Here is a 27,534-nt window from a genome sequence, read left to right as displayed (position 1 = left end):
TGCTGGTTGACGGACGCCCATCTCGCTGTGACCTCACGTGGCAGAAGGGGTGAGGGAGCTCTCTGGGGCCTCTCTTATAAGGGCACCACTCCCATTCCTGGGGGCTCCACCCTCGCATCCTAATCAAATGCTCCCAAATGCCCCACCCTCTAATGCCATCGTGTTGGGACTTAAGTTTCAACATGTGAGTTTTGGGGAACACAACATTCAGTCTATAGCAGAGCTCGTCCTTTAGACTGATGCCATACTTCAAGGAAAAAAAATACTAGTATTAAAATTAAGAGAATAGGGGCCTGTACATATGTCGGGGCAGGACGTATATGGGAAATCTCTATACCTTCTGCTCAATTTTTCTGTGAACCTAAAACTGCTCTAAAAGATCAAATCCTTAAAAAAATGAACAGATTTAACTCACGTCCCCCCTTATCTGTACAGTGCTTTACAGAAACTGTTGAGTGCTTCCTGAAAGCCTGCTGCTGTTTTGTAGCTTTATGTGATTTCGATAGAATTTAGTTGTGAAACTAAGATGTCAAAATCTCACTGATCTGTTCCTGTTGACTATTACGCTGCCAATTGAGAATGGAACAATTTATAACCTCCTTCAAAAGGGCATGCTAATTTTTAACATGTTTCTATTTTTATTTGCTAAAGAAAAGCTCTTTCAAACTTTATGGTTGGTGTCAAAAAAAGAAAGAAAAGGACATGTGAGCCCCTGACCCCACTGTAGATTTGGTCATGGTCTAAAAACAATATTGACTGTGGAGTTTGGAAAACAGGATTGTTGGCTTCGTGGTAGTGCTGGAATTTGGGTAATTTGGAAGATTCCAGCTAGTCAACTGGAAAACAATCATTGTCTGTTATGAATCCTTGTGAGGGGCTTTAAAGATAGAAAAAATAAGAACAGGATCCATATTCTGTATATCATGCTTTACTGTTCAACACCCTCAGCTTTTCACACATCATAAAGGTTAAGGGTGAGTCTGGATATTGTTCTGTGCACCTGACTCTGATTCTTACGGATCTTGAAATGAGGTAGATGAGAGATGTGGACATAGATAATCGAATTACATACCTGCACTACTTTGTGTCTAGTAAATGAAGAAGCTAGTTAAGTTACTTTCCCAAGGTCACAGTGCTCCTAAAGAGTCCTCAGCCCCCAGATCTGACTCAGAACTGGTACGTTTTTCTGTTCAGTTTGACGACCATTTTCTTCTTTACTGTGTGCCAGACACTGTGTTAGGCACTGCAGATATGAAGGTGAGTGAGACGTGGTCGTCAGCTTGAAGGGAGTTAGAGCGTGGCAGAAGACAGGATTTTAGTACAGTGATAAGTATTCTGATAGCACTGGTACTCTCTTTGCCAGTGTAAGGGAGAGCTTTTAGTTTAGTCCAAGAGCTTAGGAGACCCTTCTCAGAGGTGAACCCCCACTTGAAAGATGAATAAGTACTGTAACTTAGAAAGGAGGTATATCCTGCGTTTCTCTGAGGCCTCCGCAGAGGTGATCTATATATAATGCCACATTGTAATTATCAATGCCTAGATGTATTTAGGGATGGCAGTATATAGTGGAAAATATAGTCTGGTTATTTCATAAAAGTGTCTTGAGTAAATTCCTCCCTTTTCACCCAACCTCACCACCACTACCAAGAGTGGTGGGCAAAATTTCCATGGTACAAGGTCAATTCTGTTTCTTTCAGGCCCTCCAGAAAGAAAAAGTTTATCAGAGCAGCTCTAAAGGGCTTATTGGACCAGATCCCTTTAAGAAGGAAATTAAGTACCCCCCCAGGGGAGCATCTTGGAACATTTTAAACTGCCTCTTTAAACTTAGGCTTGGGAGGAGAGCTTTTTTTTTTTGAGGAAGATTAGCCCTGAGCTAACATCTGCCAATCCTCCTCTTTTTCCTGAGGAAGACTGACCCTGAGCTAACATCCATGCCCATCTTCCTCTACTTTATACGTGGGACGCCTACCACAGCATGGCCTTTGCCAAGTGGTGCCATGTCCGCATCCAGGATCTGAACCAGCGAACCCCAGGCTGCCGAGAAGCGGAATGTGTGAACCTAACCGCTGAGCCGCCGGGCCGGCCCCAGAGCTCTTGACAGCTCTCTCTCTGGGCTGATCCTGACTGCTTCCTCTGACCTTGGCTGTGCTCATCTGCCTGCCTTCTCTTTTCACTATTGGTCAACCACATGTTCATGTGTTCCCTACACTCCCGACTGACTTCCAGCTCCCAGCTTTCCCTGTCGTGCTTGGTGGTTCTCCAGCCCCCTGACCTCACGTGACCTCAGATTTCAAGCTCTGGCCTGCTCACCTGGACAGTGCGTGCCCCGTCTGCTGGGGGACAGACACAGCAAGCCTGTCCACCAGCCCTGTGCTGCGCCAGCACTGGATGGCTTGGCAGCAGTGACTCGCTCCACCTTCCCCTGACACACACATGTAGGTGGGGCACACAGCATCTCAGGAGGATGGTCAAAGCCAAGAGTGGAAAGGGTCAGAAAAGAAGGGAGACCTTTTAGGGAAGGTCTAGAGGGGAAACTCTAGTGTGTTTAAAGACAGTCCTCAAAAGCCCATTCATTCAGTAAATATCTGAGTGCCTTCTGCACGTCAGGCATTGCGCTGGGCTACAGGAGTGTAAGATGAATAAGGAGGATATTTGGGATTCCAAAAAACTATTGATGTGAAGCACATTTACAGCACATGTTATCCCTCTGTTGTCATACTGGCCACATAGTTTTATGCTAGTAAGCACATTTTTGTGACTAAACTCTTGGTCTTATCCTAAGTTAGCTTCCAAGGTTATTGTACCCAAGGTACCATTTATAGGTTGAAGTGGAATCATACCTATTGACCTGTGGATTTAGGGATTGCCAGGCAATATAAGGTCTCATGTAAAATCTTTCTGATATCTGCTGTACTGAAACAGAAGGAATGATTTCCCATCCTTGGCAAATGCTCTCATGTTCTGGAAGCAAGACTGTCGGGAGAATGATGAAGTTTGCCAAATGTCACTTTCAGTCTGTGCGGAGAGACCTCTGGCTGTTTGTGAGCCTTCCCCCTTAGTGTGACCTGGCCTTTTGGAAGCCTTGATCAGGGACGGGTGGCAAAGTCAAAAGCTTTTAACGGGGCCGGCCCGGTGGTGCAGCACTTAAGTGTGCACGTTCTGCTTCGGTGGCCTGGGGTTCGCTGGTTCTGATCCCGGGTGTGGACATGGCACCGCTTGGCAAGCCATGCTGTGGCAGGCATCCCACAGATAAAGTAGAGGAAGATGGGCACGGATGTAAAGAAGAGGATTGGCAGTAGTTAGCTCAGGGCTAATCTTCCTCAAAAAAAAAAAAAACGCTTTTAAGGACCAAGCAGGTAAATGTATTGGGGTAGGCATGGGCAGTGAATACAAGATTGAGATATTTAAAATAATATTATCAGGGGGCTGGCCCCGTGGACGAGTGGTTAAGTTCACACGCTCTGCTTTGGCGGCCCAGGGTTTCGCTGGTTGGGATCCTGGGTGCAGACATGGCACTGCTTGTCAGACCATGCTGAGGCAGCGTCCCACACAGCACAACTAGAGACCCTCACAACTAGAATATACAACTATGTAGTGGGGGGCTTTGGGGAGAATAAAATAAAAAAAAAAAAAGATTGGGAACACATGTTAGCTCAGGTGCCAATCTTTAAAAACCTAAATAAAATAAAGTGATATTATTGGATATTATTTGAAAACTGCAACAGCAGAGCTGTGCTGGCCAAACAAGAGGACGGCAGTGCTTACCAGCCACACTCGGCTTCTGGGCTTTCGTCGTCCTGGGGACCAGGCTGCCCTCTCAGGGTGAATGGATTGGGAGAGCTGACGTACTCGTGTCCACAGTCAGGCAGCAGAAAATGCTGGTGTTACCAGGGATTCACCAAAATGTAGTCTATACTTGGTGTGTGAAATTCTGCTCTTATCCTTTTCTTCATAATTAGAAAAGACCAATGCACATTCACCATTTGTTCCAAAACATTAAATAAGTATAGTTGTAGATCATTCATCTATAGAGTTTGATCATGTCTTGAGTGGCAAAAAACAACACAACTACAAAAAACCCAGGCTGTTAATTTCTCACGTCACCTGAAGAGAAACTGTGAATCAGCCACATGAAGTCTCCTTTCAGCGTTTGTGGACTTGAAGACAGGGTCTGCAGCAAACCACATCAGCACTCTGCAAACCTTGGGAGCAATTCTGCGTTCCCACTGAGTGTGCAGAAGTGATAAACTACTGGGGAAATCTCAGTGGGGTTATTGAAAACTGAATTGTTTGGTGAGACAGAAGCCAACTCGGAATCAGATAGGAGTCAGAATCAGATATGGTGAGGGATGAACAAAACTGAAACACCCGTTGTGGCAGCAGGAAGAGCCTGGCAAAGTGAACTCCTCTAAGGAGGAGAATTGCTTCCTGATTATAGAGATTTTCTTGACTAGCTAGTAGTATTTCTTCTATCTGCTAGACATGTTAATATATGTATTCATCATCAAATTTAGGCACTGAACAGAACAAGCTTTTATTTTATTTTTTTAAGATTATCAAATTTTTGCCAAGAAACGATAATGCATGTTATCCATCAAAATAAACGGTAAAAAAAAATTCAGCCAAAAATAAAATTTATTGAACAACCTATCAGTGATTTTTAATTGTATTGCCTTGACTTTTCCACACTCCTGTCCCAGGGTCTAATGGCTATTGACTGCCCATATACTGGCATTGTGGACTATCGGCAGGTGGCCTTGTCGTTTGCCCAGGATTTCCAAGAAGCAGGTGGCTCTGTCTTGACCAATTTTGAAGTAAAAGAGATTGAAACGGCTAAAGAGAGTCCTTCAAGAAGTAAAGATGGTAAGCCACCCTCGTCTTTTCTTTTGAATACCTGTGTTGACTTCTGAACCATCTGGGGACTGCTTTTGGCTGGGTAGCCCTGGCGGGAGGGACGCCAGGAGCTAGGCTAGAGTGGGACGCCGAGCTGGGGCAGGTGCAGAAGGGACCGGGGAGACCGGGCGACGGAGGACTGGGACTTGTAGAGAGCCTTGTGCTGATGGAGCTAGGCCCGAGCGCTAAGACCTGAACTGACGGGGTAGCCCCAGACCCTTCCCTCTCCTGCAGGTTAGAGTCAGCATCCCTTGGGGATGCTCGTTAAAAACACAGATTTTGGCATCACACAGTCTTACTGAAACAGACTGTCTGGGGATAGGACACGGCTCAGCCATTCTGAACACACCCTACCCCTGCATTGTAGACTGCACTTAGAGTTTGTTTTGTTTTGCTTTGGGGACAGTTTTTGTTTGTTTGTTTGTTTGTTTTAAACCAAATGAATTATTTTGTTACCCTTGAATTTGCTGTTGGGAAATTTGAGGAGAAAAAAGGTAGTGCTTGGTTCATTCTTCTTGATAGATTTTTAAGGTGATCTGGGCCATCTGAATCATTCTCCCAATGTCCTTTGAAAATTCTGAGATGATGACAAAATTGTTAAATTATTATGATTGTTATAGGTAGGTAGCTTAATCAACCAAATTATGAGGCAAGTAGATCCTATTCTTTACCTGCTGTACACATGCTGTATAAGACTTGGAGATCCAACGTGTCTGATCAGGAACTAATTTTATAAATAGTCAGTTTGTTATTGGAAATGTTGCGTGGTGATAACTCTTGCTTCTCCACAGCACCTAGAATCTGCAAGGACTCAGGGAACCAGCACCTGGACAGGCGTCACAGCATCCGTGCTGCGAGAGAATGTACACTGATTCAGGACCCATTTTACAGCATAGCTTCTAGGATTGTAGTTGAGAGGAAAGCTGGGGCTGCCTGGTTGAGCTGAGGCTGGGATGATTTATAAGCATAGATTAAATGAATTAAAATGAAATAAGCTAAAAACATGCCAGATTTCATGTATTGTCAAATATGAGCTAGCTTAATCTTGTTACTTAGCAAAAAGCTTCAGGATGAAAAGTGGGAGGCAGTCATGGTTATGACTGAAGAAAATTGCTTAAATTTGTTTCTTGTATAATATTTCAAGTAACGCAGGCTTTCTTTTACTAAAAATAAATCTTTAATTCTTTTTTTTTTTAGGGGTGACATATCCAATTGTTATAAGGAATACAAAGGTAAAAATTCTTAAGCAAAACTGCCTTCATCTACTTTATCTACTTTCACCCCCTCTCGTTTCTTAAAAACCACAGTGCTTAATAACCACAGTGCTGTATTTTATGTTATTGGATGAAATTTGTCTAACGTAAAAGTTATTCTGAAAGAAATTCTCTGAGAGCAATGTAATAGCGTTCGTTCTAAGGGTTTCAGCTTGGAAATGTCTTCATAAAGTGATTGTGCCAGCAAAGAACAGGATTATAAGCACTCGGAGTGTTTAATTTCAAGGCAAAACTGGTAGACACTTTATTGCTCTGCCTTCTGCTCTCCATTGACTTATTAGCTCTCTACTAAGGAGAAGACGTTGGGGGACATGTTGTGCAGAGCGAGATGGACTGCTTTCCTTCACTCCACATGGTCTAAAACAAGCGCCATGGGATGGCATGGAAGCGTTGCATTTGCTGTGTGTTCACTGAATGATCAGAGTTAGTCAGGAGAGCAGAATCATTAGCATTGTAGGATTTATTATGGGAATTAGGCCTTACACAATTATGCAAGGATCTGAGGAAGCAAAAGGCAGAAGGGGAGTTGGTATATCGGAGGCGTCTCCAGCCAGTCTGAGGAGCCCAGTGTGTCCAGCTGCTGCAGTGGGGCTGCAAACGGGAAGCTCGTCTGGGGAGGAGGAGATCTGGTGGGGCTCCTGCCCCGGTGTCTACACCCATGCAGTGGGCTGGGGCGCTGCTTGGTCAGTGGTCAGTAGTTGGGAAGAGGAGCTGGAAATGGAGCTATGATTCGCGTGGTAGTGGGTGTTTGTCACACAGTCGACAGGAATGACCTTCAGAGCAGAGCGGCTGCTGCTGCACTTCTGCCTGCCGTATCGTGTGCCGTTCCTGTTGGGTCGACTTTGGGTTGGGACCATATAGGGAAGGGCATTCTGTCAAGCATAGTTCCCAGCTTACGCACCTCGATGCAGTGTAAACCCACGGTGCATCCCTGTTCAGCTGACATCCATTTGCACCCACAGTAGTAACTACATTTAGCTTCCAGGTAAAGATGGTAGTAAAATTACACTTCCACCTACAAGGTGCAGCTGTCTTTCGCACCACTGAAGGCATGCTGATTCTCCAAAAAGATACGCGGTCCACTTCACCCATCTTTGGGTGATGTTCATTTCTTTTCTAGCTGAGTCACGCTCCCCTTTGAGATCCTGTAACTTACATGCTGAGATGTAAGGTCACCCGCGGCTGTAGCATCTCCTGTTAGACAGTAGTTCTCAGCTGGAGGCGATTTTACCCCCGGGAGACGTTTGGCAATGTCTGGAGACGTTTTTGGTTGTCACAACTGGTGGAGGGGGACAGTGCTACTGGCATTTAGTGAGTAGAGACCAGGGATGCTATTGAATATCCTACAATGTGTGGGACAGGCCCCCATAAGAAAAAGAGGTCTGGCCCCAAATGCCAGTAGTACTGAAGTTGAGAAACCGTTGTGTTGGATCATGGGGAAATGGAAGAGACGGGTAGATTAGTCTTCTCTGGCCCCCAGCACAGAGCACCACAGGCTGGGGGCTTCAACAACAGAAGCTTATTTTTTCACAGTTCTGGAGGCTAGAAGTCTAAGATCAAGGTATTATCAGGGTTAGTTTCTGGTGAGATCTTTCTTCTTGGCTTGTCGATGGACGCCTTCTTCCTGTGTCCTCGTGTGGCCTTTTCTCTGTGCATGCACATGTGCAGAGAGAACGAGAGAGAGCAATCTCTGGTCTCTTCCTCTTAGAAGAACACCAGTCCTAGCAGATTAGCCTCTGCTCTTGTGACCTCATTTCACCATAATTACCTCCGTAAAGGTCCTGTCTCTGAATGTAGTCACATTGGGAGTTAGGGCTTCAACATACGAATTGGGAGGAGAGGGGATGGGACACAGTTCAGTCTTTAACAGTGAGCATATGTCTCTACATATATTTATTTCAAAGTAAAGAAGAAATTCTCATAACTACTACATTCCTCATTTCTGTCACCAATCATGTGGTCATAGCTAATACTTACAATTTCCTTCTTCCACTACCCATTCCATAGTCCGTTTGCCCGTAGCAGGCATCACCGCTGGCCATGGTTCCTAGTTTGGTGGGGTAACTCAAACTTTCATTCCTACAGTGTCTGTGCCATTAGCAGCCTTGCCTGTTGGGTTGTGGTGGTTTCTATTAACTTTTATAACAATGTATGGGGATACTAAGAGATACCCCAGGAGATCTGTACTCCAGACATACTCTGCTTTATCATCCCCAAGCCTTCTCTGTGGTAGCAACTCTATTTCTCCTTGAGAGTCGGGATCACTTATCCCATTCAGTACAGAATCCCCTCTGCCTGTTGATTCACTGGCCTGAGAAACCCAAAGTGGCAAGGTGGGTACTGTCAACTTCTAGCTTAATGGAACCATTGCTTATTCTCTAAAGGAAGCATTTCTCCCTTGGGAACTAAGACTTCCAGAGCCCAAAGTTGTGTGGATAGGAAGCAAAAATTTCACTACTGGATTATTGTAATAGTAAGGAACTCCTCCCATTTCTACCTCTTGATTTCCAGACCTGTGAAACCTCGCTATGAGAGAAACAACACCATATATTAGTCACTGATTGGGAGGGTATAGAGCATCCTAGAAGACATTGCCCTAGCCCTGCAAGGAGTTGCCAGCCTGCTAGTGCTGTTAGTGAATCTTCAAAAGCGCATTCCACTTCCTGTCACCCACTGGCTTTAGGATGATGGGGAAAATGATAAAATCAGTAAATTCCACAGGCGTGAGCCTATTGTTATACTTCATTTGCTGTAAAATAAGCTCAATGATCAGAAGTAATGCTTCTGGGTAAAATACCACAATGGTGAATAAGGCATCCTGTAAGTTCACCGATGGTGGTTTCCGCAGAAGCGTTGTGGGCAGAGAAGACTAATCAATATCTGGAGCAAGTGTCTGTTCCAGTGAGGACTAAGTGCTGCCCTTTTTTTTTGATTGAAGTGGTCCAGGGACCATATCAGTGGCTCTGTTGATCTCTGCTGTTGGCAGATTGAGCATTCAGCAGTGGCTGTAGACAGATCAGCCTTGGTGGGTATGTCTGTGTTGCTGAGCCCATGCATCACCTCCATCCTTGCTGCCATAACCATTTAGCTCATGAAGCCATTGGGTAACAGACAGGGATACCTAGGGAACAAGGCTAATTAAATTCACATCCACAGAGCAGGTCATCTTGTCTCCTCACTGTTAAAACCTCAGCTGAGGTTACTCTTCAGTGAGCATTCATATCAGTGAGCATTCATATGGAACTCAAATATCTTCATCCTCTGAGCCTGTTTGGAGAGGTCCATTCACATACCTCTTCTCCAGAGCTCCTCTTCCTGACCACCCGGCCAACCCTGAGTATTAGCACATGGAGCAGTGTAGGTCATGCTTGTAGCCGTCCCCCCTCCTAGGGGAGATAACAGCGAGGTATGGAGTTCAAGTTCTCCCCGTGGGAGGATTCTCCTTCAGCACAGTCCTGCAGGGCCACTCCCGAGTGGGGCTCTGGCATGTAGTTGTTCGCTTTCGAGTGGTGCCAGGATGTTGTGCAGAAGCATTTGTAAACCAGGCCTCTATTTTGTCTTCCTTGGTCAGCTCATCAAAGAGAACTTCCCATGGGGCCACAGGAGCTGGTTGCGAGGGAGGAGGTAATTTAGCAGGAGCAGGGGACATGGGAATTTGAGCCACTTGCCTCTGCAACTTATGTGTGCCTGCAGGATTGTACAACCCTGAGCTTGTATAACCTACTTCCTTTTGATGACAGAGTGCTGCTTATGCACCCACTTTTGTGGCTTGGTGAGTCAGACAACACCCAGTTAATAATGAGTAGTTCACTTGGTAACTTGGTGACCTGGGGTCAAGTGTTGAGTCAAAGCCAGAAGCACTTTCTCAAAAGGAGGATAGTGATCCGCAGAGGATGGTATAACTGTCCTCGAGAATCCTAGAGTTCCCTGCTGTGACTCGCCTATAGGGACCTACCAGTCTCTGTAAAACATTGCTGTCTGCCACAGATAACTGCAGTTGCCGTCAGATCTGCTGGGTCACGTGGTCCAAGTGGCAGAGCAAACAGGGTCTCCATTCAAAGAAGGATTGAAAGTCTGTTTCTGCCCCTGCCCTCATGCAAGGGACATTTCCACTAGAGTGTGGCATCGTGTGATGGAGGATGTGCAGGGCCTGTGGGCACCAGTGGACACGTATTTCACCCACAGTTACCGTGGTTGTTGCCTTTTATTTTGGCATTTTCCTTTAGTACAGTTACACAATATAATTAAAAATTTTGAGTCAACTTATTGAGTTGAACATCTATGCTTTTATGAGAGGTTAAAAGAAAAGGAATTTTTAAACTTTTGGGGAGAGGATTTGTAAACTAAAGATTTACAGATTGCATATGGAGAAAAAGTCTGTTTTACTTATGAAATAGGAATAGAGATGTATAGTTTATTTTTTTGAAGAAATTTCTGTTTGGGGGCCGACCCCCTGGCTGAGTGGTTAAAGTTCCACGTGCTCCATTTTGGCAGCCTGGGTTTGCAGGTTCAGATCCCAGGCACGGACCTCCTCCACTCATCAGCCATGCTGTGGCGGCATCCCACATTCAAAATAGAGGCAGACTGGCACAGATGTTAGCTCAGGGCTGGTCTTCCTCAAGCAAAACAAAGAGGAAGATTGGCAACAGATGTTAGCTCAGGGCGAATCTTCCTCAGCCAAAAAAAAGAAAAAAAAAAGAAATTTATGTTTGAACAAATATTCAGATCATTCAATGTTTACCTAAATTTCCATTTTGGATGTGAAGTTAATGTGTTACTGAATTTAATTATTGTTTCCTGTATGGCATAAAATGATTTCAGAGACCTATGACAGTTTTTAATCATTTCTTTTTTTGGAACTGTTCCTTGAGTCTTTTAAAGAGACCTTCTAGGTTATTGCATGTTTGTACCATTCTACAAATTATCTTATCTTTACACTCATCATTAGGCTTATCTATGTTTTATGTTCCAAGAACCAAAGAATTGCTGGCCTTTCAGGTAGTAACTAGTAGATTTGTATCACATGAAAATATTTCTTGTACTTCTGGTGTATAACTCTAGATAAACAGGAAAGATATTAACCTATTTAGAAGAAGACATTTTTTGTTTTTGTTGACGTAGCCGTTTTGACGTCAAGGGTCTTAAAACTATCATAGTTTAGCTAATTTGAATTCACTACAAAGAAGTTTCATCTGATTTTTGTCAGAAGTGCAACCTGTTATCTCTTGAAAAGTGGCTGACCTTTGTAGCTGGGCAAAAATAGGATGCATACAGAGATAGAAGAGGGCTGAGTCAGTAAGGCTGGAAAGAAAGAGCGTGTGGAGACGGGTGAGAGCTCCAAGGCTTCAGAAACGGGTCATCTGGGAAGGAAATCGAGGAAGAAGAAATTACCTGGAGCAAGGAGGTGCTAGTGTTTACTCTGTAAGAAGTAAAGAGATGAGAATGAGAGTGTGGGTGTGAATCGGGGGTAAATGAAATCATTTAGGAAATAGGGTGGCAAATTGGCTAACCCTGGCAGGATAAAGCTAAAAATATGCAGATGATAATCACAAAATAAAATTTATGGGAAAATACAGCAGCCTAAGATTAGCACTCTCCTAGTTCTTAAAGCAAACCTTGACTACAGAGTGTGTTCTCAGTAAACGTGGACTGAACAAATGAGGTTTTGAAAGGAGCCTCAGTTTGCAAGGTAGATATTGACCAGGAAGGAGAAAGTGGATGGTGGGTAGATTCCGGTTGGAATTGAGCAAGATTATTGAGTGTGAAGTAAACTGAGAGTAACAAGATAATTACTCCTAGATGAGACGGGAGAAGCTCTCTGGAATACAGAGGAGGCCAGATTGGTGGGCTGTCTAAATGAAGTTTGCTTCTTCGTGCAACAAATAGTCAAGAAGATCCATGCTAGGTCTTAGTAAAATGGGGAGGGGGTGTGTGTGTGTATGCGCTCATGTGTGGCTTAAGTATCCTCACTAGGTCAACCACTGTATTTCTAATTTGAAGTACAGAATTCAAAGTGACATCCTCTTGTGGGCCACTACCCTAAGTTTCTAGGTGCCACCTGAATGCTGAAGAGCTTATTTTGCTGATACTTGTATTTAATTTCCTCTTTTAAAAGGGATAAAATAAAGGGCCAGCCCAGTGGTGTAGTGGTTAATTTCACGCACTCCACTTCAGCAGCTCGGGGTTCATGGGTGTGGACCTACACACTGCTCGTTAAGCCACACTGTGGCAGTGCCCCACATATAACATGGAGGAAGATGGGCACAGATGTTAGCTCCGGGACAATGTTCCTAAAGCAAAAAGAGGAGGATTGGCAACAGATGTTAGCTCAGGGCCAACCTTCCTCACCAAAAAAAAAAATAATAATAACAATAATAATTAATAAATAAATAAAAGGAGGGAAAATGAGCAAAGTCATTTTGTACCCTTTCTGGCTTTTCTATCATCTGTTTTTCCCCCTTGACCTGTTCTTCTCCCCTCTGCTGCCTACCGTGCACTGTTGTTTTCTCTCATAGGGAGAGGAAGTTCGATGTCAGTATGTTGTGACGTGTGCAGGACTTTACTCAGACCGCATTTCAGAGTTGAGTGGCTGTAATCCCAATCCTCGAATTGTACCCTTCCGGGGAGATTACCTTGTCCTGAAGCCGGAAAAACGCTATCTTGTGAAAGGAAACATTTACCCGGTAGGTAGTGATGCTCTGCCTTCCCACTCTCTCAAGATGGCTGTGGGCGAGACGAGAAGGGAGCAGAAACTTCTACCTGGGTCAGACGTGAGAGACATGTTGAAGGGCTTTTAGTGCAAGCATTTCACCTGTGTCTCTTGTGGTTAAACCCCTAACCTTTATTCTGATATAGTCTTTAAATTATGCTTGCTTGCCCACCAGTCCGTGTCTTCAGGAGGCGTGAGCGTGTCACGGGAAGGGCTGTCAAGACAGACCCAGTTCTTCCTCCTGTCTGGTGGAGGGAGCACTCCTAAGAGGACTTGCCCTTCCAGCATGCCCAGATCCCCAGCCCCTGACTCAGTTCACTACCTGTAGGTGCAGAGAAGGGGACGTGGCCACTGCAGTGTCCTGGTGTAGGAGACAGAGCCGTTTAAGTGGAGAGTTCACTCTTCTGTCTGGAGCCACTAGGCTGAACCAGATGAAATTGCCAATATTCAGCTGTTTCTTTGTGACCTTGCCAAAACATCCATTTCATCTGCTTCAACCTAATACATCCCACTTTACAGAAGTCTGCTGTGAATGTGTTTTTTTCTGGCAACTCTGATTTTCTTGCCAGCCACATACATCCCTAGTTGGGGTGGGGGTTGGGGGATAACCTGAAATAGGACAGTTCTTTTCTTCTTCTTCTTTAGCCAGAAAGAGGAAAAGATGGGACAATGTTTTCAGAGTCAACAGCACCAGTGTTTCCTGTGTGGCATTTCTAGGCAGAAGCGTGTGAACAGAGAAGTGCATCTGAGACAGACCAGAAGTGATGCAGACTGAGTGCATGAGAAGAGAGTGTTTGAGGTTACCGTGCATGTTTGCATGTGTGATAAAATGCGGCATGAAATGGGGCTCATAGTCCTTTGCTATGTTGAATCCGTAGGTCCCAGATAGCCGGTTTCCTTTCCTAGGCGTTCACTTCACACCAAGGATGGACGGCAGCATTTGGCTAGGGCCGAACGCAGTGCTGGCCCTTAAACGAGAGGGCTACAGACCCTTTGACTTCAGTGCCAGAGATGTTATGGATGTCATTATCAAGAGGTAATTTTATCTCCTAAAAAGACAATTTTATATGCTTATGTTTTTAATGTGGGAAATTTTGTCTTTATTCATATTCTATTCAGTAAATCCTCATGTTTGTGATTGGTATATTGATATTTTTATTAATCCAAATTAAGAGCTTTGTGGAATAAGCATAGCTTTTTAACTACTTCAAGAGCATGCTGATGAGCCAGGGTGATGCCTTGGTTAAAAACAGTAAGACCAAGAGCCAGTCACACATCTGACAATCCAAATCTCAACTTCTACTTGAGTTTGGGGGAAAAAAAGAAGTTTGTCTCAAAATCAGTAGATGGCTTACTTTGATAAGATCATTTCAAGCCGGTCACCATTATTTTGAGAACCACTGGAGAAACTGCTGATCACTGAAGTTGTTTCCTTTTGTGGGAAACTGACAACACTGTTGTGTTCACGTGGGACGCAGATTCTTTGCTGTTCTAAGAATTAGCTCGACTGGGTGTTTTGTCTGGTCTTTCCAGCAGTGTTGCTCTCCAGAGGGTTTCAAAATCGCTAGAATGCTTTTTAAGCGATCCTTGAGTTTCACCCTGCGCAGATTCTGGAGCAGAAGGTTTCGGCTGGGGCTTCCTAGCCTGTGTGCTTGTAAAGCTACAGAGACACACGCCCCGCAGGGTCACACTGGAGAATCACTGCAGGAGCGCCCGCCTCTGCTGACTGAAGAAAAGTGGGTACATGGCCTCCTTGGTTAGAGCCCTGATGTAGAGACCCGGCGCTACCCTTTAGGTGGTTGTGAGAGTGTGTAGCACTTGCACTGGACAGCCCTTCTGTGGCCAGGCTTTCAGAGTCCTGCTCTGAAACCAGCATTCCCTGGGATTTGAGTTTGAAAGGTGTTTACCTTTGGAGTTTGGAAGGTATTCTTTTGCTGAAGTTTCTTTATGTTGGCCAAAAGTTGATTTGCTTTTAATATGTGGTTTTTCTGACTTTGCCTAGATTTCTGTGATGCCACCCAAAAAAAAAAAAGATCAAATAGTTGTAAGTGTGTTTTGTAGTAATAAAGAATTCCTTTCTCATATAAAGATTTTATTTGCTTTGCTTTCAGTGGCTTGATTAAACTGGTGTTCCAGAATTTCTCTTACGGAGTTAACGAGATGTACAAAGCCCTTTTTCTCAGTGCAACAGTGAAGCACCTTCAAAAGTTTATCCCTGAAATTACTGTCAGTGACATCCGTAGGTAAGGAGAAGCCGTTAAGGACTGTAGATACAGTCAGGACCTGGGTGAACTGGGGAGGTGGGTCTGATGTCCACTCAGTGTGTCCACTGCGTCTTGTGTGCTCTCCCTTCCCAGCACGTTGCTGAGTTCCCTCTGCAGTGCATGTGGTGGGCTTGCTGCCTTGTGGCCCTTAGTGCTTGGACTAGCCCATTTATGATTACCTAGACCACCGTACAGCATTCACTGAAGCCTCCACCACAGCTGGATTGTGATGCCACCTCTGCCTTTGTGTCCAGCTGTCATTCATGACAAGAACATCTCACCTGAAATTTTTTCTAATCTCCCTGGCCTCTTACTCTTATGATTTTAAAGCCTTTTGATCTTAATTCCATATAAGATCATTGATCCCTATGTTAACTAATTAGGTAGTAAACACATTACAACATTGTATTTTGATTGATTGTTAAAACCTATTAGAAACACACTCCTGTACCTGGCCTCTTATCTTGCCTCCTCTCTGCCTCCTTTGTTCTTCCATGGGCCTCCTCCACGGAGGGACTCTGCCTGCAGGACAGAAGTGGGAAGTGGTGTGGTAACAGTCAGTCTAGGTCCTCGCTCCAGGGGTGTGGGGCAAAGGAAGGATCACTTGAAAATATTTTTTTTCTTAAAGATAAAGTTTTTCTGGACGTGGTCTGTAGATTGTCTGAATACCACCCAAGCCTACCTTCTTTTCTCTTTGGTGGTATTTTTAGGGTGTTTACCTTTTTCCCTGAACAAGCCATCCCTGGGCCCCATCAGCAGCATGCTTTGAGATACTCTCCCTCCGTGAACCTCTAGAGTGCTGAGTGTCGGTCTCTGCAGTAACAGCTGCTGAGCTTGCCTCATGTGAAATGTCAGCAGCTCGGCTCTGTAACTGGGAGGAGAGCAGTGATCGTGTCAGCTGTCTCCCTTAGGGGAGCGTCCTGGGCTCAATCTGACTCCAGTGTGTCGTTCTCAGGCCAGCCTCTTTGAATCCTTAGAAGAACTGTTAAAACCCAGCTAACGTCTTTACTCTTCTCTCACTCCTCTACTCACCTTCTGAAGTAGTAGAAGGGATAAAAATATCTAGGCTTTGTTTTCTGTCACTCACCTATAAATAATAAAGGCTTTTATGTTCTCAGTGGTCTGCTTTAGCAGACTGATATTTTCTATCTGAAAAGAGATTGGTCAAATCTGATGTCTGTCACTGCTGTCACTGTTCTTGGAAACAGTAGGTGGGCGCAGCGGACTCTGCATCAGCAGTTGCAGTGAAGTCACCACCCGTATTCACTTACCGCCTTTCGTAGCAGCCTGAGAAGACTCTTTAGACCAGTGGATTTCACACAGGAGAACTGGACGTGGAGCTTGTGGTTTTCGGTGAACACGCCTGTCTCTGGTGTGAGGGTGTGGATTTCAGTCACCAGTGCCATTAGCACATAGGGGAAAAGGGCACACAGCACTGTAGGCAGGTGAATTGGGGACAAATTCAACCCAATCGTAGGTGAATCTCTGGAGACAGAGAAGCGGAGCATGTTCAGAATTCCCTTTACCCCTTCCCATGACTCCTGTAGCTCTTGGAGGAAGGAAATTATCAGTGACAAAAAGGAAGTTGTAGGAGATATGTTTGATACCATTTATGTGAGTTTAAACAACACCATATACTATCTATGGATTGCACATGTAATGTGAAAATAAAAATGAGCATGGGAGAGATAAACACTAATTGAGGAGAGTGGTTACCTCTGGGAGAGAGGGGAATGGGGTCCAGAGAGTTCCACAGGGGGCTTCCATCATGTCTGTGATGCTTATTTTTTAAGCTGTTTGTAAGAAAACAGGTGTTCATTGTGCGATTCTCTGTACCTTGTTGTATCCCTGAAATACTAAATGATAATAATAAAAAGTAAGGTCAGTAGACTCCCCCACATTTTGAGTCCCAAGTTCTGCCTTCTTGCAGCCCAGTGTAGTAAAACCATTGGTGCTCTAGTGTTGATGTCAAGACAGACGCATATTGAGCAGTTCTAGACAGTAAAAGAGTGCTAGCTCAGGACAGTGTCGTTACATTGCAGGAGCCACCAGAGGACACCCAGCTTGACTTCTCATTGCCAGGCAAGAGCGCCTTGGACATTAACTTCCTGGTGAACATTAGACTGGAGTGTAAAGTTGTAGCCTGTCAAATATGTGTTAGATGTACACACTTCTCATTGTTAAATGATAATCTCTGAGGTTCTTAATTTAGCTCTAAAGTCCTTTAATTTGTTCTGTGATTAATTTGACGTGATAATCTAACAACAGTTTGTATCTCTTAGCCTTGTAAGGATGTAAAAGAGGAAGACATATATGTCAAGGTCCCTTCTTTTTCCACACTTGATTTTGAGAAGTGTCTTAATTGGGCAAGATGTTTTCATCACGAGTGATAGCTAGAAACTGTAGTGTGTCGTTGTGAAATGCAAAGGCGACAGCCAAGCACTCGTGCAGTGAGGTGACCTAGATCAGGGCTTCTCAGTCTTGGCACTATTGACATTTTGGGCCAAATAATGCTTTGTTGTGGGAGACTGTCCAGTTCATTGTAGGATGTTTAGCAGCATCCCTGGCCTCTTCCCACTAGATGCCAGCCGTACTCTCCTGGTTATGACAATTAAAAGGCCTCCAGACATGGCTGAATGTCCTCTAGGGGGCAAAAGCTCCCTTGGTTGGGAACCACTAGTCTAGAGAATTTGGTAACCCTCACACTATAAAACATTGAATCTTGAGAAAATATGATAAAAGTCCTTTGAAATACATATAACTGAGAGTGCAAGAGAGTTGGGGAATCCCAGGGGCAAACACAAAGAGGAAATGGAAAACCCAAGTACTAAGAGGAATTGGGGCTGCTGCTGTCCTGGAGGAGAGGGGGGGGTGTGTGCGTGCTGATTTTGGTATAACTATACTGAGTTTTATTTGTAATTGACATGTGATTTACGGACAATAAAATGTGCAGATCTTAAGAGCTCAGAGAATTTGGCACTTGTATAAACTCATGTATCCACCACACCAAACAAGATATAAAACATTAGGGACTTATTTTAATTGCCACTCAAGTGCTGGAAAGGAGGCCTTGGGTCTGAAAAAGCTGAAAATTTGGAGCTGAGACTGCTGTGTAAGGCAAGGGATTCTTGAAGGGCTGCACCCTTGGTGAAAAGAAAGTCTAGAAAAAATTCCCCTTGGTACCAGGAAATGTGAAGAAATTTCATCTGCCCTAGTCTTGAGGGGTAAGTGGAATCTCCTAAAAATCTGCAACCATGGGCCTGCCCTAACAAGTGCTTGGAGTTTGAATTTATACCACCAGCATGATCTAAGAACCTTAAGATGAGAAATTAAGTTAAAAAGTAGATCCAGATATGTTTAGATCCTGCTTCGAACTAATCATCTCTCCCTCTCTCATTGTAAACAGATCAGAGAGAGAGAGATTGAAAATCAGGGTAATTTGGCCACAGACTGAATATTGTTGATACTAAGCAATTATTAGTTTTGTATTATTATTATTTTAAGACTCTTGAAGAGAAATTATACATCGAAGTAAAATGATATGCTACCTGGGGTTTGCTCTAAGATAACCCAGTAGAGAGAGGTGGACAGTAGGTGCGGATATAGATGAAACAAGATTGGCTGTGTTGATTATTGTTGGTACTGGGTAGTATATACATGGGAGTTCATTAAACTATTCACTTTACTTTTGTACATGTTTAAAACTTTCCATAGAAAAGTGCTCCCAGGATGGCCATGCCCCTGGAGCACTTGATAGAAGCAAATGCAAAATCTGTGTGGAGGGATGTGACCTCAAGCCAGCCCCCACTGCTCCCCCAGATAAAGCCCTGCTGAACAGAAACTCACCTTCAAAAGTTACGGAGCACCTACGTGAGAGCCAGCAGACAGAATAAATACCAGCATTAGACCCCTGACAACTTTGGGTAATGGTAATATTAAAAACTATGAAGTCAGTATGCTCCATTGAATTAGAAACAAAAAGGAAGGGAAAACGTGAAGAGGAATAAAAAAAAAAAAATCTGGAGAAATTTGGAAACGAATTAATTAGAATTTCTAGAAATGAAAAATATAGTTCTTAAATTTTTTTTTTTTGAGGAAGATTAGCCCTGAACTAACATCTGCTGCCAATCCTCCTCTTTTTGCTGAGGAAGATTGGCCCCAAGCTAACATCTGTGCCCATCTTTTTGCTTGAGGAAGATGGTCCCTGAGCTCACATCTGTGCCTGTCTTCCTCTATTTTGTATATGGGACACTGCCACAGCATGGCTTGATAAGCAGCATGTAGGTCCACATCCAGGATCTGAACTGGTGAACCCCGGGCCGCTGAAGTGGAGCATGCAAACTTAACCGCTACACCACCAGGCTGGTCCCTATAGTTCTTAAATTTCAAAACTCAAATGACTAGGTTAGACAACTAGTTAGACTTACCTTAAGAGAAAATTACTACATTGTAAAGTAAATCTGAAGAATTTAGAGAACAATTTTGTAAGATAAAGAATCATGAGAGGGCTGGCCCGGTGGTGCAGTGGTTAAGTTCACATGTTCCGCTTCTCGGCGGCCCGGGGTTCGCCAGTTCAGATCCCAGGTGAGGACATGGCACTGCTTGGCACGCCATGCTGTGGTAGGCATCCCACATATAAAGTAGAGGAAGATGGGCATGGATGTTAGCTCAGGGCCAGGCTTCCTCAGCAAAAATAGGAGGACAGGTGGTAGTTAGCTCAGGGCTAATCTTCCTCAAAAAAAAAAAAAAAAAAAAGATGAATCATGAGGAAATTAAAAGACATGGAGAAGAAAACAAGAAGATTCCAGCCTACATCTCATAGGAGTTCCAGAGAAATTGAGAAGAGGCAATACTTTGAAGAGGAGTATTTGAGAATTTTGTAGAATTGACAGAAAAAACTAAAATTCAGGATGCACAGTGAGTCCCATCTGAATAAATAATACTAAATACAAGAATGGAAATAGATTATATAACTTCCAAATCAGTAGAGGAGGAAAAAAGAATACAGAAAAGACAGTAACTCAAGAAAGGAGGTGGGATAAGCCCAGGAAAATCCGGTTAAAGACCATAAAATAATGTTAGAAATCAAACATACCAGTAATCACAATAAGTTTAAGTGTACTTAATCGTTAAGACAGAGATTGTCGGGTTGGATTAAAAAAGAATCCATCTATGTGCTGGGCAAATGCTTAACAGAAGAAAGGTGAGTACTGGGTTCATTTTAGATAAAATACAGTTTAACACAGAAGTTGTTATTAGAGATAAAGAGGGTCACTCTAAAATTGTTGCATGTAATAGCAGAGCTGTGAAGTACAGAGGACAGAAACTGACAAATCTGCAAGCGGAAGTCAACAAAACCACAATTGTGGTGGGTGATTTTAAGACAAGTCTGTTGACAGAAGATAGATGGAGCAGATAAAATATTAGATTTGCATAACACAGTTAAAACACTTGATTTAGTGGGTGTATAGAACCCTCTCACCCTCATTACAGAATACTTGAGTTATTCAAGCCCTCATGAAACATTTACAAAGGCTCAAAATGTTCAAAGCTCTAAACCAAGTTCTCAACAAAATTTAAAAATTGGGCATAGAAAAACCATGTTCTCTTATCACAATCCAGTTAGGTTGAAGATTTGTAACAGAAATACCCCTCCTTTGTGTTTGGAAATGAAGGTGGAATGGTTTACTCTCCCCATATGAGCACTCCCAATTTAAATATGCTCATGGGAACCTCTGTTTTCAGATAACAGTAGATCCCATGGTGACTGTTAGAAAATACTAAATTGTCCAGTTTGGAACTGGCCAAAGATGTCAGCTGTAGCCTTTCCTAGTTGTTTTCCCGCACACAGGATGATGCCTGCCACAGAACAATGAAGCAGTAACTCCAGCACTTCTCAGATGAAAGAATGCCATTGTTACGTATTCACCTGTTGTTTCTGTACATATTTAAGGGTCTGGGATGTACATTCCCATTAATTTAGCTACAAATATAGCAAAATAAATGGCTACAGAACACTAAAAATTAAATGTAGCTGAATTCTCAGACATTAAATTTGCTGAATTGTTTGTTCTTTCAGCTGTTAAAATAGAATTTAAAATAATTAGAAGTTAAAAAATTAAAAGTTTTTAGAGGCTGTGCCTGGTGGCTGGTGGTTAAGTTTGTGTGCTCTGCTTTGGCGGCCTGGGGTTCACAGGTTTGGATCCTGGGCGTGGACCTAGCACAGCTCATCAAGTCATGCTGTGGCGGCGTCCCACATAAAATAGAGGAAGATTGGCACAGATGGCAGCTCAGCAACAATCTTCCTCAGCAAAAAGAGGAGGATTGGCGTCGAATGTTAGCTCAGGGCCAGTCTTCCTCACACACACACAAAATTAAGTTTCTCGCCTTATTGAATGCTTGCTATGTACTAGGCACAAATCTAGACATGGGGGTGAAGTAGGGTGTTGTGCAAGATGCTGTCCTGGCCCTCAAGACAATTATGGTTTATCTTACCTGAAATTTCCAAGTATGATATTTAGTCTGAGGTATTCTGAGGGGGATACCTGTACGTAATCATGCAAAGCACAACCACAAGTCGCATGAAGTGCTGAATAGAGAACATGAAGAATTTGGTAGTTTAAATAGTTCATGTTAAATAGTTACTTTAGTTTGAACTAAAGTGAGATCCTTAGAAAAACAATTTTTTTTATAGTTTTGAGTCTAGGTTTTGAACACTTGGGCAGGAGTGTAGGGACACTGAGAACATAACTGGTGTTTGTCAGAGCAGTAACTAAGTGTGGACACATTTTAAACTGTGCTCAGTCACTATTAGCTTCTGTTGGCTTGGGAGGAGTAAGGAAGCCTCTGCAGAGAGAGGAAAGTTTCTCCGTGCATGGTCGTCAGCAGCTGCTCATGCTGCTGTGGGCCCCCTAACATGCTGGCCTTCTGCCAGATTAAAGGAGAGGGACCAGAAAACTCAGATGTTCTCAGCAGCCATAGCAGCATTGTCCAAGAAAAGGGGAGAAATGTTGCTTTGGTGTGTTGAGATAAGCTACAGGTAGAGAATGTACAAAATGGGCCACACAGCAGCTGAGACGCTGACGTGTGTCCTTACCTTAAGAAATTTCAGCTTCAGTCCCGTTCTGTCTTGTGTTCCAAGTGTTGTGTCTGATTCTAACTTGGACATCCTTCCTGTCCCGACTCCCTGCAGGCTTCTACAGGGCAGACTGCTTGCCTTTCACCCTTGTTGTAATTCTTACTTACCTCTCTACAGATGAACAGTATAGCTGTGTGACTTCAGGCAAGTTATTTCGCCTCTCTGTGTTTCTTTGCTGTTAAATATAAACTGTATCAGCCTCCTAGAGTTGTTGCGAGGATTAAATGAGAGAATTCCTAGCACAGAGTAAGGACTTGGTAAATAATAGCTCTTGTTATCATTCTCTCTTCCCAGCCAGGCTGAGGTCATAGAGGTCAGTGTTCTCATCTTGTTCTTTGTGTCTTCCTCAAGTCCTTATCTGCATTGGCCCTGAAGCAATAAAAAATGTTTAGTATTGTTGCCTGATTTCTTCAGTCTTGGTGGTATGTATAGAGCAGCTGTTTTCAAACTGGGTTTTCTTAAACAGTTCTAGTGGTGGTCCTTTTAGAGTCCAAAAATATTTTATTCAAATTTCACCTGTAAATTTTAAGTATTTTAAAAACTAAAAAAATATATAATTTGTGTTATAAAACAAAACTTTAAGTAGTAAAGGTGCTTACGGTGTTAACATGCTGCCAAGTTAATTCATTTTTGTGCTTTTCCTGTCATCTCTGTTTGATTAATTGAAGGTTATCCTGACATTGAAGGCTAAACTGTTGAAAATAAAAACAAACTACAGAACAAGAACCTGCTGCCGTTTGCAAATATTTTTCTCCATAAATTTTAATAGTGTGCAATCAAAACACGCATAAAACAGAACTCTGTAGTGGACGTAGGACTGCAGCTGCCACGCCTCACTGCTGCTCTCGTTGCTCTGCATTCATCAGAAGAGCTTATTGTTCCCATTGGTTGATCTGATAAATTCATTTTATAAATTTCAATAAGAAATGTATCTATTCTAATTAAATGTGGATTATTTATAATAGCTTTCCTGTTCATGTACTTGTGTGGGAAGCATTTCTTGGCACTGTCCTGTAGCAGGCATATGCTCTAGGGTAAGGATCTAGGTCTGACAGGCTACAACTGACAGCCTTTGGCTAAACTCACACCTATTAGGTTTCCACATAATTGTGCATTTAGAAGCATAAAGACTTTATTGCTTTCAGAGTCCTTTGAGACCACTGACTCGTGGAGCGTCCTGCCTCCTGGTCAGTTGACCACCACGCTTACTTTTGCAGAGGTCCAGCTGGAGTGAGAGCCCAAGCCCTGGACAGGGCTGGAAATCTGGTGGAAGACTTTGTGTTTGATGGAGGCGTTGGAGACATGGGAAATCGCATTCTTCATGTGAGAAACGCACCTTCCCCTGCTGCCACTTCTTCCCTGGCAATTTCTGGAATGATCGCAGATGAAGTGCAACAGAGATTTAATTTGTAATTAGTGGAAGGAGCTAGGTATGCATTTTAATCTCCACGTTTGGCAACAAGAATACTAATTGCATTCTTTAATTTTAAGGAAAATGGTTTGAAAATATCAACTTTAGGTATCTTGTTTAGGTAACCACTGAATTATTACAATGCTGTAACATAGAAATAATAATTTTTTAAAGCCCAGGCTCTTTCACTTTGGGAATAAAGAGGAAAGGTACAGTTGTGTCTATCCTGAATCCCTGACTGTTAATGACCTGTTCTCACCAATGGGGATCTAGAGATTGGGCTCGTTTAGAATTTCTGGGAATGATGGCATAAAAAATTGATTATTCCCTTAACTTTTTGGCTTTATAATATCTAAGCCTTTTTTGTCTCTCCTACACAAGAAAATTTAGTATTTGTAGGTTGCAAACCTTTTAATTTTGAAGAGTCAGAAAAGGTCAAACTATTTAGAGCAACAATATTTGTATTTGGGAATTTGAAATTCTTGATTTTAAGAAAATATATCAAATCTCACATTTTTAAGTAGTTTGAATAAGATTCTATCTTGGCTATAATATTTGTAAGAAATAACTTTGCAAAAGAAGTGCCAGCCTCTTTGATTCCCAGCTCTCCCAAACTGACCTGGTGTGGAGTCATCACTGTGTCTAAGCAGCACTTGGCTAAGATGCTGCTGCCCGCCCTTCAGTCTTCTGTGGCTGAGGAGCTGAACGAACCTGCAGCTGATGGGCTTTTACGAGAACAGTTTGAGAGTCCTGTCACTGGTAGACAGAAGTCTGTAATTTTAAAAATTATTTACCTCTTCTGTCTCTGTCCTTCAGTTATGCCAAGGTTCTCAGATGCTGGCCAAGATCACTAACAATTCATGCCTACTTGGTTTTTCAAGGATCCTATAGACTTTTATGAGGATGTTTCTTCATTTTGGGAAATACCTAACTTTGAGGCATTCACTTTTGTAAACCGCAAAAGTGCCTTAACATTCATGTGTACTTCATGAATATTTTACACTGTTGCCCAGCGCCATACTGTATACTGTACATATGCATGTGGTCTCTGTTGAAATGGATCTTGCAATTCAGAAAGTTGGAAAATAGAAAGATAAATGGAAATATGGCAGCCTACTGATTGGGGAAACCTTTATTACAGAACCACCGCTTATGTGAGACATTTTCATCCATGCCCCCACATATGCTCTCTCAGGATCAACCTTCCATTCTTCATTTTTTCTTTCCTCTTCCCTCTCCAAAGCTGTGTGATGGATGAGTTAGAAGGATGTGCACTTTGGTTGATAGGAAAAACTTTTCTGTTTCCTTCCTTTTCACTCCAAGCTTCAGTGATTACACTGATGGAGCTACCTCATCCATTAATGGAAAGGCTGCGCATCATCAGCTCATGCTCAAGAAGTAGCACAGCCCAGGTAAATGCACTGGTAGGCAGTCATTTGGCACTTGGCATGAGCATATTGGAAGCATTCAGAAACCACTCGAGCAAGAAACAGCCCTAATGGTTCTTCTTAACAACTGATTCCTCCAAGAAATGGGACATACAGCGTATTTTTCTGTTCTGTTACAAGACCATTAAGTGATGGAAAATATTAGAATTCTCTATTTAATCAACAGTAAGATTATGTGTATGCTAAGCTGTGAAAGACTGAAATTACAAAAATAACTGTCTTAATTAAAGCAATCCTCATTCCATTTGGGTCTGTACTATACCTCCAACAAATATAAGTGAAGAAATTATTGAAAGTCTTTTGAATGTGTAGGTCATGCTGTTTGTAAAAATATTTTATATTTATGTCATAGGATTTTGTTGTGTAATACTGATAGAATATTTAAAAGTTTTGTGTATTTCTGAGGAGAAAATGTATATTAATATTAAAAATATTTTAAGGAGCCTTAGTGTTGTGAACATAATTTTTAGTTTTATAAAAACTCTGATTCACATAAATTTTTTGTGTCAAACATGAACTACCACAGCTTTAGATAGCAGCCAATCTTAAAAAGTTTAAAACTTCAGTATTTGTGTGTAATATAAAAATCAGGTAGAGTAGTTTATATTTTGGATAAAAAGTAGAACACTTCTGGGGCTGGCCCCGTGGCCGAGTGGTTAAGTTCGCGCACTCCGCTGCAGGCGGCTCAGTGTTTCGTTGGTTCGAATCCTGGGCGCGGACATGGCACTGCTCATCAAACCACGCTGAGGCAGCGTCCCACATGCCACAACTAGAAGGACTCACAACAAAGAATATACAACTATGTACCGGGGGGCTTTGGGGAGAAAAAGGAAAAAAATAAAATCTTTAAAAAAAAAAAAAAAGAACACTTCCCCACTTACAAAAATGGCTTTCCATCTGGTAGTGGTGGCAATATGTGGCTGACCTCAGTGTCATCTTCATACCCCAGAGCACTAGGCAACATTATTTCTGTTCCATAGCAGAATGTATATAACATATAAAAACAGTGCTTTTTTGGGAGGAGCAGGGTCCAAGAAATAAACCAATCTTTTGGCATTTTATAAAAAATTACAGTTCCTCTTGGGAAGACATTTTTGGTATGCTCTCTCTTACATGGGGTCGGGCTTCTCGTATGAGCCTCCATAAGGGTTATAACCAAATGATCTGTCTGAGCGCCTGCCCCACTGCTTTCCGGCAGGTGGACTGTGAGAGCACCAGAGTTAGCCACAGCAAACGAACCATGAAAGTGAGTGACAACAATGTGTATTGTTTCCTGTGGCGTTGCTTTGGTTTGCTACTGACTGGCAGCACTTGTGGCTTTAAATAAATTGAGGAAGTAAGAGGGAGTAATGGGAGAAATGTTGAGCAAGTTCTTGAAAATGTCTTTCAGTGGGAGAATATTATTGGTAAAATTTTACCTGCCTATTAAAATTTGAGATGTGCTTGAGTCATTCAACTTATCTCCCAAAAGCCATTTTAAATTCCAAAAAGACAAGTAAAATTACCATCAATCAAATTATTAAAATGATAGCCTATTGATTTTAAATCAAATGTATAATTGAGCTCTTTGGTATATATACATAGGCCCTCCCTTTTACAGTATTGGTGTGCTTAATACTTCCATTTTTTAACACTTGAAGCAGGTGTTTATAATGAGGTTGGAAATTTTTCATTTTAAAAAATGGCTTTTAATTAATGTTTTTGAATAAGTGCAATTTCATATGGTTGAACATTCAAAAGTCATAGAAAGGTACACAGTGAAAAGTCTCCGTCTCTAGCCACCCAGTTCTCATCTTGGAGGCAACAAAAATTATCAGTATCTTGTGGAGACGGGCAGAGAGGTTACATCTATGTATAGTAAAACACTGCGTCCATCTTATTTTACACAGTGGTAGCATACTCTGCACACTATCTTATACATCCTGCTCTTTCGCCTTCCAGTGTATCTTTGAGAATGTTCCACAGTGCCTGGTTCTTTTTAAATGACTTTATAGGTTCCATTCTGTGGATTTACTGTTATTTGTTGAACCAGTTCCTACTGATGATTATTTGAATTGTTTATTTCTAGGGTGTTTTTGTTTTGTTTTTGCTGTAACAAACAATACTGCAATGAATAACCTTCTAAGTCATTTCCCCTATGAGCAAGTATACCTATAGGACACATTCCAAGAATTTGCTGGGTCAAAGGGCATGTGCCTTTGCAACTTTGATAGCCGTTGTCCAATTGCCCTTGATGGAGGCTGGACCATTTACACTCTCACCAATAATGAACCAGGGCACCTGTTTCCCCATACTCATCAGCACAGTGTATAATCGAACTTATTCGTCTGTGCTATTCTAATGGATGGAAGATAACTCAGTGTAATTTAAATTTGCTGTTTCTTAATGTGAATGAAG

At 42.6% G+C, this 27,534-nt stretch overlaps 1 protein-coding gene across 8 annotated transcripts in view; it reads left to right on the top strand.

Annotated features, from left to right (window-relative positions):
• The window catches only part of L2HGDH (L-2-hydroxyglutarate dehydrogenase), a 40,152-nt gene extending 14,573 nt beyond the window's left edge, over window positions 1–25,579 (top strand). For 3 of the 8 annotated variants that reach the window (XM_070504333.1, XM_070504336.1, XM_070504337.1), the window contains 7 exons: window positions 4,701–4,863; window positions 6,091–6,125; window positions 12,683–12,850; window positions 13,755–13,912; window positions 14,988–15,119; window positions 23,496–23,708; window positions 25,013–25,579. In XM_070504333.1, the coding sequence (XP_070360434.1) occupies window positions 4,701–4,863; window positions 6,091–6,125; window positions 12,683–12,850; window positions 13,755–13,912; window positions 14,988–15,119; window positions 23,496–23,691 (852 nt within the window). In that variant the 3' untranslated portion in view covers window positions 23,692–23,708; window positions 25,013–25,579. Of the gene's footprint in view, window positions 1–4,700; window positions 4,864–6,090; window positions 6,126–12,682; window positions 12,851–13,754; window positions 13,913–14,987; window positions 15,120–15,233; window positions 16,293–16,348; window positions 18,107–23,495 lie in introns of those variants that run through there. The other 5 variants (XM_070504334.1, XM_070504335.1, XM_044765608.2 and 2 more) reach the window with 4 other exon arrangements.
• Window positions 25,580–27,534: the final 1,955 nt, after the last annotated feature.

This window comes from Equus asinus, chromosome 2 (genome assembly GCF_041296235.1).
Source record: "Equus asinus isolate D_3611 breed Donkey chromosome 2, EquAss-T2T_v2, whole genome shotgun sequence".
In the NCBI taxonomy this organism is placed as follows: domain Eukaryota; kingdom Metazoa; phylum Chordata; class Mammalia; order Perissodactyla; family Equidae; genus Equus; species Equus asinus.
This window is presented reverse-complemented; position numbering and strand designations above follow the sequence as displayed.